This window comes from Polyodon spathula, chromosome 5 (genome assembly GCF_017654505.1).
Source record: "Polyodon spathula isolate WHYD16114869_AA chromosome 5, ASM1765450v1, whole genome shotgun sequence".
Lineage (NCBI taxonomy): Eukaryota > Metazoa > Chordata > Actinopteri > Acipenseriformes > Polyodontidae > Polyodon > Polyodon spathula.
Genome location: NC_054538.1, coordinates 63967045 through 63986554, shown reverse-complemented (window position 1 = coordinate 63986554; position 19510 = coordinate 63967045). Strand labels below are relative to the sequence as shown.

The 19510-nt window shown below is 38.5% G+C and overlaps 1 protein-coding gene across 2 annotated transcripts in view; it reads left to right on the top strand.

Annotated features, from left to right (window-relative positions):
• The window catches only part of LOC121316153 (spectrin beta chain, non-erythrocytic 1-like), a 90489-nt gene that overhangs the window by 47097 nt on the left and 23882 nt on the right, over positions 1-19510 (top strand). For both annotated transcript variants that reach the window (XM_041250994.1, XM_041250996.1), the window contains 12 exons: positions 7917-8068; positions 10941-11114; positions 11597-11688; positions 11992-12072; positions 12303-12418; positions 12555-12667; positions 12878-13065; positions 13592-13709; positions 14112-14270; positions 14774-15076; positions 17394-17547; positions 18455-19325. In XM_041250994.1, the coding sequence (XP_041106928.1) occupies positions 7917-8068; positions 10941-11114; positions 11597-11688; positions 11992-12072; positions 12303-12418; positions 12555-12667; positions 12878-13065; positions 13592-13709; positions 14112-14270; positions 14774-15076; positions 17394-17547; positions 18455-19325 (2521 nt within the window). The remainder of the gene's footprint in view (positions 1-7916; positions 8069-10940; positions 11115-11596; positions 11689-11991; positions 12073-12302; positions 12419-12554; positions 12668-12877; positions 13066-13591; positions 13710-14111; positions 14271-14773; positions 15077-17393; positions 17548-18454; positions 19326-19510) is intronic.

Here is a 19510-nt window from a genome sequence, read left to right as displayed (position 1 = left end):
AGTCTGTTCCAAAATGTGTGTGCTGTGACCTTTTTAAACTTCCCTTTTTAAAAATAAATAAATAAATAAATAAAATACTCCTGTAACCTACTTAGAAACAACCATTCACAATCTGAATGTATTATTATTATTATTATTATTATTATTATTATTATTATTATTATTATTATTATTATTATTGTTCTTGAGGAAGATATTGTTTAATTTTGAACATGGTACTAGAAACTGTTATTTGCAATATTGATGTATATTTTTCAGAAATACGTTCATTAAATAAGTAAAGTTATGCCGGACGCCCACAGAGAATTAGGAACACGTTATATTTTAGACACCGCCCGTTTTATGCGCCAAAAAGCCTCCACAAGATGTACAGTTATTCTAAAAAAAAAAAAAGACTGTTAATCTTGTTGTGATGCAAAGTGTTTGCTGCGAAAGGAAACATATGCCTCACACAGACAGTTCAGTGCCGCTTACTGCTTCAGTGCAGAGCTACTGTTTTCCATAAACCTATCCTATGGGTAATGGGTGATAATTTTTCAACGCAATAAAATAATGGATGCAAAAACATTATCTATAATATCATGATGATCAAGTTATTGTTCCAACACTACTGTACAGTTCTCACTTAACGCCGAAGAGGTTAAACAGTTTGGGAGGCAGTCCAATATATTAATCCCATGTGACAACTCAAAGGGTGCATCGCTTAAACAGCTGCTCAAATGTTTGTTGTTGGTATCGGAGAATTAGTAGTCGGCCCAAGACAGATGGGCTGCGTGGCTGTGATCAGCTTGCTTTTACAGGATTTTGTGTTTGGTTGACGGAGGAAGGGCCAGGTTTCCTAGATTTCATTGAAAGTCTAGATCAGGTAAACTACTTCTCAATTGTGTGGCTTTTCTCACCCCAAGCTGGTTTTCATGGGTTGTCAGCAATGTTTTGCTCAATGTTAATCCATTTTATACTCTTAAACAAGAACACACCTCAGTTACCTGTCATTGTTATAGGTACACGTTTTGTGAACTTCCTCAACTCCAGTGAGGGGGGGGGGGAAGCAATGTTTTTTTGGAAATGAACATAATTGCATACTGTATGCACTTCTGACCAGCTCCATACAATTACAAGGTTACTACTATTTATGAACTAATGCTCATTTTGTAGGATCGAAGTGGATATGAATGTTATTTCAACATCGCATCCTATCTCCCCAGTAAACCCCCGGGAAAACTGTTATTGATTAGTATCCCATTTGTAGCCCCATATTGCATATGTATGTTCGTAATGCTGGAATTGACAATGAACCATTGTATAAAGACCAAGGTCATGAATACAGCTCTCCGTATTCAAACTCATACTCCAGGTTTGAACCCACACTATATTTACATCGCTGTGATCACAAGGTTGTGCTGCCCTCCCTGCTTGGGAACAAGGCTAGGTATAACTTCATAAGAACCACAAGCAAAAAATGGTACATTTTTTTTTGGGGGGGGATGTGGCTGGAATTTTCTGGAGGATTGGCAATGCCATGTGATATTTCGCGGGCACGCCCATTCATTCATATGCAGTCGGTAGCTGTCCTCTTGTCCTCTTAGTAATTATGATGCTGAAGCAGCTGCCTTGTACAGAGTTCACACATTCTTTTGTCTCTACCACAAGAAAACCAGGAAGGACCTGTGCAATACTTGGCCCGGTCCATGTTTACTTTCATGGTTTATGAAATCCTTTTATCAGTTGTGTAGGCCTCTTTCTCTGCCCTTTTTAAAAGCTCCTTTTGGAAATTCCCTTTATACACCATAGTCTCAATTTTCACCATGTGGGCGTTTAAAAAAAAAAAAAAAAAAAAAAAAAAAAAAAGAAAAGACAAAGCCTTGCAGAGAATCCCGCTTCCATACTGTAGAAAAGGTGTATGTTATGGCAGTTGAAGTATTCCAGATTTTGTAACTTGGGAGAAACACAATCCAAATACAGCTGCAGTTAATGTATGGTGGAAGTGGCTGTATCTTTATGTTGTGTTTATACATGATCGAATCATTTAATAAGTAGTGTTTTTATTTTATTTTTTTAGCTGTTGGATTCAGTTTTTGTAATTGTGCGTTTTTTAGGTCATGGTTATTTTATTTATTTTTTTTTTCATGTCAATATCGTGCAGAATAAATTTTGTAATTAAGTTCCTTTTTTTTTATTTTAAGTGGCTGCCTGAAACCATTAAGAATAGTGTCTGTTTTAATCTGTCCATTGGCCAGTGAAAGAGCATCCTGTTTTTGTTGCTTCTGTATTGACCTGAGTTCTCAGCTCTTGGGTTACATTTTGCATTTTTCATTTTTGTTGCATTTGTTAACGTTATCATAGAAAAATAAAACGTAATAATATGGTTCCTTGTCCGCTCTGATGTTATTTTGATAGTAATGTAAATAGTGGCAACATGAAGGTAGTTTTTAGATATGAATCGAGAATGTTAAGCTCTAGCTGGACATGTGGTTGATTTTTACACACAAATGGAGATGGGAACACTGACTTTTAAAAAAAAAAAAAAAAAAAAAAAAAAATTCTTAGGATGCAAGGATTGTCTCAAGCGAAATTTCTCAGAACTTGCTTAAGGATCTCAGGCACGTATGGCAAGTGAATGGTTGGTCGTGAAGGTGTAATTCTACTAACACTAACTTCCAGGGCAGCTTTGAGCCAGTCATTGGAGCCAATTGCTTGGTTGCTGAGGTTTCTGTGAGCGGAAATATCCTTTCTGCTGGTGCTGCAAGATAACGGTTTGATTGCATACTATCGGTACAGTTGTAAGTGTGCTTCCTGTTTGCATGATGCACTGTGCTGGTTGCCCCTGGGGGAATATGTGTGTACGAGCCCCAGGACAAATGGGACTCCACCCATATCCTCTGTTTAGGTAATAGTTCTAAATATATATAAGGGAGGGTATTTTATACCTTGTAGATTTTTGTTTACACTCAGATATTTCTTTTTTTTTTTTGTAATTACTATTGGGCCTTTTTTTGTTATTTTTATTTCTGTTAGAATACATATAAAGCCATACTAGTTTTAATGTATGCTACATATTAAAATACGCTGTACAAAACTGCACACCAAAGAAGGATTTATTTTCTGTATTTGTTTACATACAGTAAAGTGAGTAATCAAGCATACAGTACCATTGAGAAAAACTGTAATTGGTAAAAGAGCTAAATGAGATTCAGATCACATTTCTCTAAAATCCATAACTCTACAAAACTGAATACACGTGTGCTTCCTTTGTCACATCAGACACATGCGCCATACAAGCCACATACACGCACAATAAGAGTGCAGTACATCATAGATAAGGACCTGTGTGAATTGCGATATCACGGACTGTGCGGAAATCATGAATTACCGCGATACCGCGATTTTTTATTTTTTTTTTAAAAATATTCTTAAGAAATAAAAATAATTTCATAATTTGTTTTTATTTCATGTAACACATTAAACTGGATAGCTCTGCTGTGTACCTCCTAAAAAGACTAAAAATGTGTCTCCCGCAGATCAAGTGAAGCAGTAACCAGCAGGAGTTTACACAGCAATAGTCTTCTGAAATCCAGAGCAGTAAACAAAAGAAACAAAAAACTGACCATGTTCCAAAAGTCCACTGAAAACAGTGAAGCATGAAACAAAGGTGTGTGTTTGCACAAATATCCCTCCTTGAGAAAATGAACAACCAAAAATTAGGTACATTTCTTCAGATTGAGTGTAGTGAATGGTGGAGTGATTCCTTCATCAGCCCAGCTGAGACATGAATACTTACCTAAAGTTGCAGAGTATCACAAACAGGGGATTATGGAATTGGTAAAACAGTCAGGCAGAAATCTGGCCTTGCAGATACGCTTTACCTATAGGCTGTTAATTACAACAGTGTTTCACAAACTATTGTAAAGTGCTTGAATAACTTTGACGTTGATTTTGATGATGTCAGTGCATTTATCTCTTTGATGTTTAAAAAAAATAATGATAATAATAATAATAATATCTGTACACATAATTTATAAAATAGTTCTGTCCACTTTCCGTGACATTAAAGTGATGCTTTACCTGTGACACTGCCGTGAATTTTAAGGAAAATGTCCACGATTTTCACAGGGCATCAATCATAGACTCAAACCTCTGCTACCCACATCAGAAGCATGTTAACTACACAATTGCTGTACATAAATACACCATCAATTATGCACATGGTTTTGAATGTTGTATGGTTTTTGCGACACATTTTTTTTTAGTGTCCATGGTCTGTGACCCTGCCCCTGCCCGCCTTACACACACTGCACCTCACTGGTCCAAGAATAGGTGTACAAATATCAAACAGGGCAGTGCGTTCTGTATATTAAACTGAAAAATCGATTTAACCAGGATACAAATGAGTCATTTAAATGTGCAGTCATTCAGTGGGAAGGTTGTGCTTCTCTGTGTAGTTTTTGCTCTACGAAGGGGCATTGATGAAAACTGAGTATTACAGTAGCTGTGCCACTGTAAGCAAATTAGCTATGTTTTATTATTACAATATTGTAGGAATTGCACACTACTGACAATACCCGGTAAAACACTGTATTAAAAGGCAAATATATATGCAATATGATCTGTAATCTGTGAACACAATTTAATCCTAGTTTTTATGTACTGCACAATGTTATAATCAGACAGTATTGAGTTTGTTCTAATTCTGTACAATAACAACCATCTAGTCGCAGCATGAGCCCAGACTAAGTGGAGCCAAGCTCTGTAGGATTTTAACCAATCAGAGTTTTGATAAGGGTGTCTTACTTTCTATAGGTTGCCTGCTACAGGGACTAAGGGCAGAGCTAGGGCTTTTAACCCCAGGAAATGTGAATGAAAAGTTCGTACTGAGCTCGGTGCCTGCAGTCAGACCCAGGGATCTTTTTGATTCCTGTATTGAAGATTTGTTATTTTGTGTACTTTTTACTATTTGAATAAAGCATTTCAAAACCAAATAAGACAAAGAGCTTTCCGTTAATGGCAAGTTTGCAAGGCAGAGTACCAGAATCCAGCGATTCCTCAGTCAGAAACGGAACAGGCGATGACGCGACTCTGCAGCAGCGGATCCAGTATGTAAGCAGAGTGAGCACTCAGCGATTCCTGAGTCGGAGACAGAACAGGCGCAATGCGACTCGGCAGATCAAGCGTGTGAGCAGTGAGGCAGCAATTCCCGAGTCAGAGACGGAACAGTGGCGGGTTCCGAGTCAAAGATGGAACCGTGCCGGTGCTGTTCTCATCAGCAACAACAACACAATAAAATAACATAACTAATAATACCACATCCATCAATAAATCACCAGAGCCACTGTTGAGGAGTTCAATTGAACTTTTCTTGGGCATAGCCCAGGAATTTGGATGTCATAAAAGTAGCTAGTGTGAGCCGCTTGATATCAAGAACGCATTAGGAGTTGTGTAACTGCACTGTGACACATGGGCTGGTGTGGTTGAAACTACAGAGTTGACCCCTGAATGCGTAAGTTAAGTACTGAAAACATAAATACAAAAGCGTTAACTGAATAATCAACACAGCTTTATTTTGTTCTCACTCACTGGCAGCCTGTATCCTAGCAACCGAGCACAGTCATCCTGCACAATACAGCAGCTGTAAGCATGACAGACTTAAATGGCATTTGCTGTTATCTCACCTGCATGTAGTTCAAAGTGCATTTGCTTATATATGGTCAGTACAATTGTTCGACTGCAGTGTTAGGGACCTCTGACTCTGCATTAGCTGCCCTTGTTTTTATGTATATTTATGTATTGTGTCATTCAGGTTTCCGATTTTTCGCTATATATCGCCGGCAATACTGACCCCAATGGAAATAGCCCAGCAACCCATATGCTGAGGATAACTGATGCATTACCTTTTTTTAAATCCGTAGCACTGATGTTCCATAATTTTTGTATCCATACTTTATACGTGAATACTGTATAAAATAGTAGTGGCCAACTGTACCTCAGAACAGCTGGGTACTTTGTTAAATATATCTTGTGCTTAATGGAGTCCCAGCCACCAAGATATGTTGGTAATTGCTAAAATTAGAAAGGAAGGGTACTGTAAGAGGAAATCAATGCAGTTTGGGGTGTGTTACTGTGGTAGCATGCGAGTTAGAAAGTTAGAAACTCACATTTTCAGTTTGATGGGTGAGGAAGCTGTTCTGTTGTGACACTTCCTTTCTGATATGAGATTAAAAAGGGTCCTGTTTTATAATGATTTTAAAGGTTTAGTAAAACACAGCTCGTAAGCCATTGACCCCAGGGCCCAAGCCCTCAAATCCACAGCCCAGAGAGATGTAAGTTTACTGGAAATTCTGAAAGAACTATTCTGTAAATGTTTATGAAATTCTGTGAATCTACTTTACTTATACATGTGTGAAAAATATTAAAATTGGTTTTAAAACACCCCTCGCAGGATAGAAATACATAGTGAAACTTCCTCCAAAAAGTTTTACGTCAGCATGATTAATGCGTTCTAAGATGAAGATGTTGATTTAACTGGACAGCCTTTGATATTTGTGTGTGATAATTGCAGGGTGGCCATGTGCTGGCACAGATGATTAGGAATAGGTGGGTGTTATATTTCTAGCTTCTGTGCAAGAGTATGAAAGAAGTGAGACAAGTGGCAGCCCAAGATGCATGTATGCATCTTAATTGCTCTTGGTGATCTCATCAACCAGTTTGCTATGCTGGTAGTTAATCAATGGCAACATTTAATTTAATTATCTTTCTTGCCAGTTATGGCATTACCTAGCATAAACAGGATAGTTATAACTTTTGCCTATTTTATATTGTCGAGGGAAAGTTTGCATTGTCTATTAATAAAAAATAAAAAAGTTAGTTAACATGGGAAGCTCATAATTTACAAATTTTAGAAATAGTTAACTATGGGCCTCTTCAGAAAAACATCCAAGCCAAAATAGTAGAATCATTGGTAGAGATATATATATATATGGTAACATCTCTTAAGATCAGCTAAAACAAGACACTCCAGTGTCCTTTTTACATTGATGTAGTTCTTGGCCAAACAACCATGTAACACACCCACACACAACTTTGATTGAATTGTGGGGTGATAATCCCAGTCAATTTAGACTGCTGCTTCCATGCCAGAGTCAAGCTGTTCTATAAACTGGAATCATTTTAAGTAATTCATTACAGTAGGAAAATAAATTGTAGATTTAGGTATCATTGGTAATTTAGAGAAGTGAATGGGTTGGTTTAAAAACAAAAAAACAAAAACTGGACTATGAAAATGGATTGGATTGCACTTGTACTTGAGACGCCTAGGGTTTTGTTCTTACACTAGCGTTTTCTGTGCCGGTGTATAGATCCTAAATTCAGCTTGAATAATAGAAGCCTTCTTGAATTCCACCCTCTGGAGCTGGCTTACTGTCGGCCGGTGGCAGCTTGATGCTGGTTTCCACAGAGATGGCATAATGCTAGCCTGTTTAGACACAGTCATCCAGGAACAGTTTTTTCCCCAGCTACTGTTCCTGAATGGCTCTGCAAGATGGTGAAATAAGCTAAATAAGATGTAACTGAAATGTTTGTTTCGTGTATGAGGCTAGGTTCGTATACAAGTGTTTTGACTGCAGTATTGTCAAAACAAAAAAAGCTGGTATGTAATGTATAACTTTGCTGGAACAGTGGTCATACTGAGCAGTGACCACCTCCAATTAAAAAGAAAAACAAAAAAAACAAAACAAAAAAAAAGGCAAACTGTAAACCTTGAATTTTAAAAGGCAACCACCTTTTTTCATAGCCATATACTGCCTTACTATTTTATTGACAAAGTAACAGTTTCTGAGTCTGGTTTCATTAGGTGTTTTTTTTTCTATAGTGTGTGAATTGTGTTAACAAAAATATGACAGTTTTTGTTTCTTTGTTTCCAACAGACGAACGTGAAGCTGTACAAAAGAAGACTTTCACAAAATGGGTGAACTCGCACTTGGCGCGTGTATCCTGCCGAATCACAGACCTGTACATGGACCTACGCGATGGCCGCATGCTAATCAAACTGCTGGAAGTGCTTTCTGGGGAGAGACTTGTAAGTACCAAAAAATTAAAAAAATGATCTCTTTTGGAAATGCAAATTAATTATCAGCAAAGCATGTAAGTTGCTCAGATATAGTCATATAACCGTTTGTTAAACGGTTCAAGCGAACAAAACTGTATGCCTTAATACAGAATCACTTGAGTTACTGTAAAGGGTTGGTAAAGGGAAAGAGATTATTTTCTGATCGCTATCAGAAGAAACTGAAACAGATGTGGCTAACAACAATCCTAAATGCTAGCTTTTAGTCTACACTAATTTACACATGCAGCCATGGGGAACTCTTGTGATGCTTAATGCACCCCCACTCCACACACACATTTCTAACACTTATAAGATGTTAAGTTGCTCATTTTGAAGAAAAAAAATATTTTAGTAAGACACACCTATATAAGAATTAATTGGTGTTTTTAGTGCTGAAAACTTGCCTTGCACCAGATTCCGTGCCCTACACAGTTTTGAAAATGTATGAATTCAGCTAAAACTGCCTTTTTTAAATGTAAATAGGCTGAAAACCCAAATAGTGTTTTGGTTGAATTAGACAGGTAGAATGGTAAATGATCTGACATTTGGCAGGGAATTTTAGTATTAAATGGAACATGATTGTGCAAGGAAAGCCTCTCTCTGGAAATTGAGAGTACTACCAGGGGCATTGCTTCAAAGCTGTGTGGAATAGTAACACTGTCACTTCATAGAGGAAACTGAATGAGCACATAATCCATTAACATCATTGAAAAAGTCACTCTACAGTAGATCGCTGAGTTCCCTCTCTTCATTTAGGCTGCCTAACAAATGCTCAAACCCAAAATACTGCTGTCATATAAAATGCTGATGGTTCTCTTAATGTGTTTTAACATGTCCTGACCTATTATAATGCAAAATCCAAAAATTGGATGGAGCATTTGTTCTGTTGAAACATGATTGTGGAAAATGAGGACTTCCTGAAGAGTTTCTGTTCAAAAGATTTGAATATTTGTGCCTAGGGCTAGTAGTAGCTGGGCGAATTTCTCAGTCATTTCATTACAAAACTTTTTCCCCAAATTCTTTGTACGGTAACTGGAAAAGGTAAGGTGAAGAACAATTCAGTTTCATAAAACTGAAAAGCTGAAACAAGCTTCTCAGTTTTAAAATAGTGCACTGTCCCTGCTTCAGCCCAGCTGTCCTAACAAACGGTGCCCCTGCTTGTTTGTTTTTGTGCCCTGACCTGAAATCCAGCCCAACCTGAGACTGACCTGAATATTGGGCATAATGCTTTAAAGTCTCAAACAGCAAGTAATCTGGTACATGACCTGCCGAGATTAGCACCAAAGCAGGCTTTCTCTGCTATGCAGCATGTAAAAACACACCACTGTTTACTAAAACGAATCCTTTAGAATTCAATATTGGGGAACCCTGGAGGGAGCTTGTAATGGAAACCCCAGTATATACCACCAGATGTAATGAAATATAATCTAGTTTTCTTATATTATCCGGGGGGTAGTTATCTTGAATTAAAAAAGGAAGAAAAAATGTGAATACAACTAAACGTGGGATCGGAGGACTCCCACCGAACCTTCAGTTCTCCTGAGCTGTGTAGGGAAAAATGATTGGACATTTCAAATGTAGAAGAAAATGGAGGGTAAAATAAATAACACTGCATTTTTTTTAAATGTCTGTGAGCAGAGTGGGACATGCAGATTTCAAGTACAGTTCTTTTGCAATGCTTACTTTTTTAAAAGTTCACTTGCAGCCATTTTTTATAACACACAGTACTTTTTCATTGTTCTGCAATTTTGCATTTGATTTCAGTGTGATTAACCGATACAAACTGACAGTCTGCATTTCGCTTAATGTTCCTGATAATACAAATTACTCAAGGCACATTTTTTTGCTGGTCCTTTTAAAATCCATATTAGAACTGACTGACTTCAATTGGAAGTTTATAATAGTAGTTTTGTGCTGTAAGAATCTTATTGACAAACAGATACCCATTTAAGTGTTTAGTGAGTGAAGGTGGAGTTTACTGGGATGCTCTGTATTGATGCTTCAAACAATGCTTTATGTGCTTTGCATCAAAACCAAAGTAAATCAATGCATCAGGCCAGCAGCCTATGCAGAGAAAACAACTGCAGTCAGCTGCATTAAATCTGCAGTGAGACACACCCACCAGTAGCCAGCACCTATCAGCAAAAACAGCTTGCCTGTGTAGTGTCTGGACTGGCTTAATTGCAACCAATGTTGTTATATTAGCGCAACGTAATAAAAAACGCTTATCTAGCCTAATTGTGATTTAAACTTGCTAAGGATTTTCTTTTGTACAAATTACTGATTGGATCAGAATCCTGGTGTAAATAGTCTGTTTGTCAGTTCACCTTACATTTTAACATATGTGTAGAACTACTTATTCAACAGAAATGACACTTGTCTGGGACAGCCATGGCGGTGGATGTATGTAACTTACACACTTGTGTTAAACTACAGTGTCATTATTTGATTGCCTCCTTAAATCCTCAGATTAATACTAATTAAAGATTATAAACCTTGCAGATAGTCTCAGCCAATATGCTTGAGTAGTGGACTGTGGTAGATAATGTGATTTTTAGAATCTTGAACTCTTTTAAACACATTGAAAAAATTAGCTTAAACTTTTATTATAGGTAATTGACCTTGTCTAAACTGCCTGTGCCTTTTGGCTTATGGGACCTCACTGTTACAGTTACTTAGCAGATACTTACTGCTGCATTTAATATTAATGCTTAATATGATTGTCTGACATAAAGCTTCTTTGTTTTCTGTTTGGAAACCTTGATGTTCAGTTAAGCTGAGCATAGTATTCATGTGACTTCAAATGCATGATATTAATTTGATTAATTTTCTCTGCTCGCAGCCCAAGCCAACAAAGGGAAGAATGCGTATCCACTGCCTGGAGAATGTCGACAAGGCCCTTCAGTTCCTCAAAGAACAGAGGGTGCATTTAGAGAACATGGGATCACATGATATTGTGGATGGGAATCACAGACTGACGCTTGGTCTTATTTGGACCATCATTCTCAGGTTCCAGGTAAAAAAAAAAAAAAGTTTCATACAAAAATATATATTTTGGGATTTGTAGAGCTACAAACTCTATTACATTAACAGTTCTTCCACTAGGGTTAGTATTTTGTATTTCATGCATCATGAACTCCACTGTATAATAGTGACACCTAATGGAAAAGCAGAACTTTTCTAGTGCTGAAATAATTTCAACCTCAACTACTCTACACATTAGTACTTTTTCCAGTCCTGGTACAACTACTGTCTCTTAAATACTGCGGCAAAGGCAACTGCCCCTTGAGTTGGCAGTGATCTGGAAGCAGCAGCATTCTCATTGTCAGTTTGCACCTGTCTAAGAGGCTTAATGTAATTACTAAAACACTATATTGCAGTGCCTGTAGTTTTTATGATCTTGACACAAAATTGCATTCCAGGTCTCTGTCTTTTTTTTTTTTTTTAATTTGTGTAACCCTATGTATTTTATTTTTTTCCACCATCATCATTTTCTAGATTCAAGATATCAGAGTTGAGACTGAAGACAACAAAGAGAAGAAATCTGCCAAGGATGCCTTGCTGCTGTGGTGCCAGATGAAGACTGCTGGGTGAGACTCGATCTTCTTCCCTTCAATATCCTGCTTTTGTAACAAGGCAGAAACAAGCATGGGTTAGGGTTGGTCGCATATATTAGTTTTGTAGAAATATTATTTTCAGAATGTTTTGCCAGTTATATAAATGTGAATCAAGTCAATTGTCAGCCTGATTTATACTTAACCTAGTAGCATTTTTTTTTTTTTTACGCAAATTTGAAAAATTTTGCCTGTCATTTGGAACACATTATTTGACCTGACATGTCAGAGCAGCAATATGTAAATACTAAAGATCTCATGACATTTCATTTTATTCAGCTATCAAAATGTCAACATACGCAACTTCACCACTTGCTGGAGAGACGGCATGGCTTTCAACGCGCTTATTCACAAACATAGGTAGGTCACCTGTCACTGACTACAGTATATTACCATAACTACTATATGAAACAGATGTTGAATTGACAGGGGAAATGGTCTTACAAACAGTACAAGAGTATTGATAAAACTTTGGTTTGCATATCCTGTGTGTATGTGTTACATATATGTCTCTAATAATAATGAAATGTATGTAATTATGTTTTTGGTATAGCTGAAATTAGTATATAAACTCTTTTCAACCTCCCCAGGCCTGACCTGATTGATTTTGATAAGCTGAAGAAATCCAACGTTCACTACAATCTGCAGAACGCCTTCAACCTCGCAGAGCAACACCTTGGTCTCACCAAGCTCCTGGACCCAGAAGGTTGGGTTTTAAGATGATTTGCAGTTGAAATGAATACATTGTATATGGAGTATACAACAAGATTTTAGATTTTCCATGATCTGCCCCAGTTGAAAAGTCTCACCTTTTAACATTTATTTATTTTTTTTTTTTCAAGATATTAGTGTGGACCAGCCTGATGAAAAGTCCATCATCACGTACGTGGTAACATATTACCACTACTTCTCCAAGATGAAGGCTTTGGCTGTAGAAGGAAAACGAATTGGAAAGGTGACCTACGACTCCTTTTGTTAGTTTCATTTGTCACAAAAGAAATGGCAATAGCGCAAAACAAAATTTATAAATTGGTCATTCACGACTATGATCAAGGCATTTGATAATGTTAGGCAAAGCTCACCCTGTTACTTACTTAATTCTTGTTCTCATTTCACCTGTAAAGAATCCTTGTCCACTATCGGGGCTTTGTTTTTGTTGAAACAGGTGCTTGACAATGCCATTGAGACTGAGAAGATGATTGAAAAGTATGAGTCGCTGGCTTCTGACCTCCTGGAGTGGATCGAGCAAACCATCATTATCCTGAACAATCGCAAGTTTGCCAACTCTCTCGTTGGTGTACAGCAGCAGCTACAGGCCTTCAACACGTACCGCACAGTGGAGAAGCCCCCTAAGTAAGTTCCAGAATTTTTGTTCCATTTGTAGCAGCACCTCAGTGTCCAGTAAGTGAACAGTCATTGCCCCCATTTACTGTAGACAGGTTGGGCATTAGGCTAGGACATGGAGATATCTGCAGCACTTCATTGGACAATGTTGCACTTGCTTCTGAGATCAGAATCCACAGTGTTACAATTGCAGAATTGGAATCCTACTTTAGTATGGTGTAGGTTGAAGCTATGGGGCATGTTATTTCCAGACATTTACTCACCTGTCCTAAAGGAAATGGACACCTTCCGGAAATGGCAAGCAAACACACACACACTGTCACACACATGCACACGCACATACACAAATCAAAAACACAATTTTTTTGATATTTTTAGGTCATTTGTGAATTGCTTGCACATTGGTCTAGTCTTGTATTTCTACTGGCTTGCAACTATTTGAGAACCAGCTCCATTGTATACCCTGTGTAAAACAAGACCATGTAAAATAGTAATGTTGTATATGTTTGTTTAAGTTCATTTTTGTCGTTTTTAGGTTTACAGAAAAGGGCAACCTGGAAGTGCTGCTTTTCACCATTCAGAGCAAGATGAGAGCAAACAACCAGAAAGTGTACATGCCCAGAGAGGGGAAACTCATCTCTGATATTAACAAGGTGAGTCACGCTCAACAGCCTAAAGCTGCAGCTAAATGTAGTTCAAGTAAAATGTTTAGGTTTTATGTTAGAATTGCTTTATAAACATCAAAACGGCAAACATTTGTATTTGTTTTTTGTCTTGTATTCAAAAATCTTGTATATGAATTTGTATTCATTTTTTGTAGCATTGATAATAATTTTACATGCTAGTCTTATGTTCAGGTCTGGTGGTGATATATTAATTCACCCTGTAGCATTGAATATTAAAATTTGCTGTATGAATTTATGCAGCTCTGGTATCATTGAACACTGACTCAGGACTGAATGTTCCGCATGTGTACTTTTAATGCAACACATTCCTTCTCTTTCAACCATATACTGCATGTATAATGATTGATGCTTCTTTTTCTTCACTCACAGACCTGGGAAAGACTGGAAAAAGCCGAGCATGAACGGGAACTGGCACTGAGGACTGAGTTGATAAGGCAAGAGAAACTGGAACAGCTGGCCCGCCGTTTTGACCGCAAGGCAGCCATGAGGGAGACCTGGCTGAGCGAGAATCAGCGGCTCGTCTCACAGGTAGGGCTGGAGAAGAACTTTTAGCCATCCCACTATATCAGGATTTTGATTAATCTAATCTAGATTGAGCTTGAATACAAAACCTGTACCACCTAAAAATAATTAGTATTAACTTACCCTCAAGAGACTACGGATGTGTTACATTTTAGATTGGGGGGAAAAAAAAAAATTACTTAAGGGATGCGATGTTGGCCACAATCATTTTGATTTGTACATCAATGTTTTTCAATGCTTAAGCTAAAACTAACAGAAAAAATTCAACGCTGTAAATAACTTGAAAAGGGCGAAATGTCTACCTGCTGCTAACGGCAGTCAGTACGCAACAAATGAGAATTTGAAATGAGTGCCGTTCCGGAGATTCTTCATAAATCATTTACACGCCACCTTTGAAAGGAAATGAAACATACTAGAAAGCAGTGTTTGTATCTGTCAGTATCTTTCGTTTTTTTTTCCAACTAGGATTTGAAAGCCTTTTAATGTTTTTCATCTATCTTCATCTGCAGGACAACTTTGGATATGACCTGCAGGCAGTGGAGGCCGCCACCAAGAAGCACGAAGCTATTGAGACTGACATTGCGGCCTATGAAGAAAGAGTGGAGGCAGTCCTGGCTGTGGCCAGGGAACTTGAAGCCGAGAACTACCATGACATTAAACGCATCACAGCCAGGAAAGACAACGTGATCCGGCTTTGGGAGTACCTTCTGGAGCTGCTCAAGGCTCGGCGCCAGCGACTGGAGATGAACCTGGGCCTGCAGAAGGTCTTCCAGGAGATGCTTTACATTATGGACTGGATGGATGAGATGAAGGTAATAACCCTTGTTTTTTTAACATAGTAAAAAATAGTAAGACACATTTAACCTCTTCTGTGCTTCTGTACCCGGTACGTCCTAAAAAAAATTACTCCCATGTGCTTCAGGATGTACCTGGTACATCCTGATTTTAAAAACATGGTTTAAGGAAAAAAAAAAAAAATTGCCATTTTTTTCACTCTGGGTCGCTTATTAGTTGGTTTTAATTTCACTGTATGTCACCGACAAAATATCTTTGATACAGTTGTTAAATTTTGTTTACAGGCTGTCTGAATGCAAGCGGTGGCTCTCTGGCTTGTTTTATGAAACATTGTGAATTAATTGAAAACATTGTGTGTAACTTTCATTTTCTTTTCAGTGTGGATTGATAATAAAGTTTTTTGAGATTAGCTTTGAAGTAACAGCTGATGTTGATGAGACAGTAGTTCGGACTAGCGCCGTAGAAATGTATAAAGTGTGTGGGAGGTAGTGTAGTTGGAACTTTTTTAGATTTTCTGTCCAGTGGTGTAAATTCAGCAATCATTGGGTGAAAATGAACATTAGGAACCACGTGTTTTTTGTATATAGTTACTATAAACCTTGTATCTCAGACTTGTTGTGTCTCGTTTAGTTGCTGTTAGACAAACTGTTGGGCTAGTCAGTTTGAATATATACTCTATTGCAATTTTGAAAGCTACTTTATATATATTTCAGCTTACTGCAGAGGCTGTTGCTGACCTCCTAATGGAGTCTGACACAGTGGGAGATTTTGTGCCCAATGACTCTTGTAGTGAATATGTGCCAAGTGACACTTCTCCAGTAAGGAATCCAACAGTGGTGATGAAGAGGAGCCAATGGACATTGAACCTGAGCCCCTACCAGAACAGGTCACAGTAGCTGGGCCTGGACCTAGGGCTGGTAGATATCAGCCACTATCACTGACCTCCCCCCTAACAACACCCAGCATCAAAATCCACCCTTTTCTGGCACACCAGGTACCAGGGTAAACACAACCTAGATTTACTTGAACAAAATTCTTCCAGTTGTTCATGACTAATGACCTTTTTGAGTATTTGGTTACCCAAACCAATTTGTATGCACAACAATTCATGGCACAACATGGAGACAACCTGGGACCATGTTTTAGGATGTGCAAGTGTGTCCCCACTAATGTAATCGAAATGAAGTTCTGGGGTTTATCCCTTTTGATGGGACTGGTGGATAAACCCAGAATGGATTTATGTTGGTCCACTAACCCTGTCAATGTTTGCCCAATTTTCCCCACTACAGTGACCCAGGACAGGTTCCAATTTAATTTTAAAATGTTTACACTACAGTGATAATTCTAAGGATCTCCAGTCTCCTTTTTGATGAACAACAAATGCCAGAGTCCGAAGGTTTGGAAACAGTAGCATGATTGACTGAATGGCATTTTATACGGACGCTGCCATTGTCTGAGAAAAAAGCCAAACCACAAAAAGTGTCGTGTGTGTTCCCGCAAGGGCATGTGTAGGGATACACAGTACTACTGTCCAACCTGGCCCTCGCAGCCAGCCCTCTGTTTGTAAAAATACCACACGGTACAGGAGTATTGGAAATAAACTAAATAAACCACCATAAACACTTACAAATATAACCAAAGGTTGTAAAATTTACTCTTTTTTTATGCCATGCAATAAATCAATATTTGATATCGATGCCTTACAAACTATGTAAAGGTACAATTCGGAAACACTTGTCTTTTTAACAGTGGAACAAAAGCTGTCAAATTTACAGGTCCAAATATAAGGAAAAACAAGTGACTTTTACTATATAAGATTGCATTACCTCAAGTTGCAGGAGGATTATGGGTAACACTCCATTGACATATATGCGTAGTGGCCATTTGAAATTAGGGTGGGTGCAATGGACTGCGGGCTGCGTTTTTTCAAAGGTGAAAGCTCAAAGTGCCCTGGTGTCTGTCTAGAGCATATAAACCCTCCAGAACTAATGCAGATGTTTCCACATAGGCAAAGACTTATCTACATTTTCCACCAAACATATGCATTATAGTGACTAAATGTGATACAGATACAATACATTTTATGAAAAAGCAACTTTTTAAATTTTTTTTTATAATAGATGTATTTTGGCACCAATAGAAACTTCAGAGTCTGACAAAATAAAAATATATGGTTATGGAAAATAGAGTAATTGATGTAAAACAGGGGAGTCACAAATTCACAAAATGCCTCTAGCACAAGGAATTACCAGGGTGTTAGCACAGAAGGGGTTGATTTGAATCTAGTTCCAAGTTTGCTTCAGTTCACTAGTTCACTCTTGACTTCCTCCACAGGTCCTCTTGCTGTCCCAGGATTATGGAAAGCACTTGCTTGGCGTGGAAGATCTACTGCAGAAACACACTCTGGTTGAAGCTGATATTGGTATTCAGGCAGACAGAGTGAAGGCGGTCAATGCATCTGCTCAGAAATTTGCAAGTGATGGAGAAGGTAAAAATAAAAGTATTGCATGTATATTTGTTATGTGTGTTACTGGCTCACTAGTGTGAGTTTTGTTTTGGGAATTAACCTACAATGATTTGCTCAATACAACAGTTAGTCAGTTTAATACTAATACTTTAAACATCAAAATCAGCATGCAATATTAAAAAAAAAGTCAGAATTACCTTTTTTGGAGACAACAGTGTACAGTCTGCCTTTTCTGTGGTCCAACAGATTATTTAACAAGCCTTTTTATGTCTAACCTGTGGTGACATCATTCGTTAACAATTCTTTCTTTTGTAACTGTTTTCCAGTATAGGTTGGTACCCTTTCAGTACTCGATTCATATTGTAACCTTTCTCTGTTACAGCTGTGGTATCCCCTTGGTCCTTGTAATAAACATACTTACAATTCATGCGTTTGACACACACCCTGCTAATAAGATATATTACTACAACTACAAGAGATTACAACAAAAGAGTACCAGACACTGACAACTTACATACCCAGAATAGGAATTTGTCCTTATCAGTAACTTTCCACCAGCTTGTCTTTTGCATTAAGTTTAAGGAAATACACATACAAAGCATAGCAATGTATGAAATAGAAAAACATTACAAAAATACTTTTGTATCTTGATTTTTCCTCATCAGGTACATGAGTCAGCATTTTGTTTTGTGAGCGGGCACAGTGGTCTCCTTTTAGCAAGCAGCCTTACTAGTTGTATTTTAACAACATACATTATAAAATAAATAATATAAAAGTACCATACAAATACACAATTGTAAAAATTACATGAAAAGTATGTTTTGTATGTGTTCAGCATATTTTGGGGTCTTGAGCTTCTTGATCTTAATGCACTTTTATAGGAACGGAGTAGATGCAGTGTGTTTTGAGTGGTGTATTCTCCTTACAGGTTACAAGCCATGTGACCCCCAGGTTATCCGTGACCGTGTGGCCCACATGGAGTTCTGTTATCAGGAGCTGTGCCAGCTGGCAGTGGAGCGCAGGGCACGTCTTGAGGAATCGCGTCGCCTCTGGAAGTTCTTCTGGGAGATGGCAGAGGAGGAGGGTTGGATCAGAGAGAAGGAGCAGATCCTGTCGTCCGATGACTACGGCAAAGACCTGACCAGCGTGTTGCGCCTCCTGAGCAAACACAAGGCCTTCGAGGACGAAATGAGCGGCCGATACACTCACCTACAGCAGACAATACGAGAAGGAGAGGGAATGATCTCTGATGACCACTTTGGTTCTGACAAGATAAGAGAGCGGATCACGGACATTCAGGAGCAGTGGGCCAATCTGGAGCAGCTATCTGCCATCAGGAAGAAACGCCTGCAGGAGGCCTCCAATCTTTACCAGTTCCAGGCTGATGCTGACGACGTTGACACTTGGATGCTCGACGTCCTCCGGATCGTTTCCAGCAGCGACGTGGGCCACGACGAGTACTCCACCCAGTCACTGGTAAGGAAACACAAAGATGTGGCTGAAGAGATCGCCAGTTACCGTCCTGTCATCGACACCCTGGAGGAGCAGTCCAAGGCCCTACCCGAAGAGCATGCCCAGTCCCCAGAAGTCTTGAGCAGGCTGTCCGGGATTGAGGAGAGGTACAAAGAGGTCACCGAGCTCACCAGGTTGCGCAAGCAAGCTCTGCAAGACGCTCTGGCCCTTTATAAGATGTCCAGCGAGGCTGATGCCTGCGAGCTCTGGATAGATGAGAAGGAACAGTGGTTGATCAGCATGCAGATCCCAGAGAAACTTGAAGATCTGGAAGTAATCCAGCACAGGTAGAAAGCAGCATTGCCTCAAACATGTATCCCCCACCCTACTTTCCCTGTAATTATGATATATGTATTTTTTTGTGTATATTTGTATCATAATATCTTATTTTGTATCAGAATATCTAATGCAATGATTGCTCAAACTGTATATTGTTTCCTCTCTATGCAAGGTGTTTAATAGCGCATGCTAT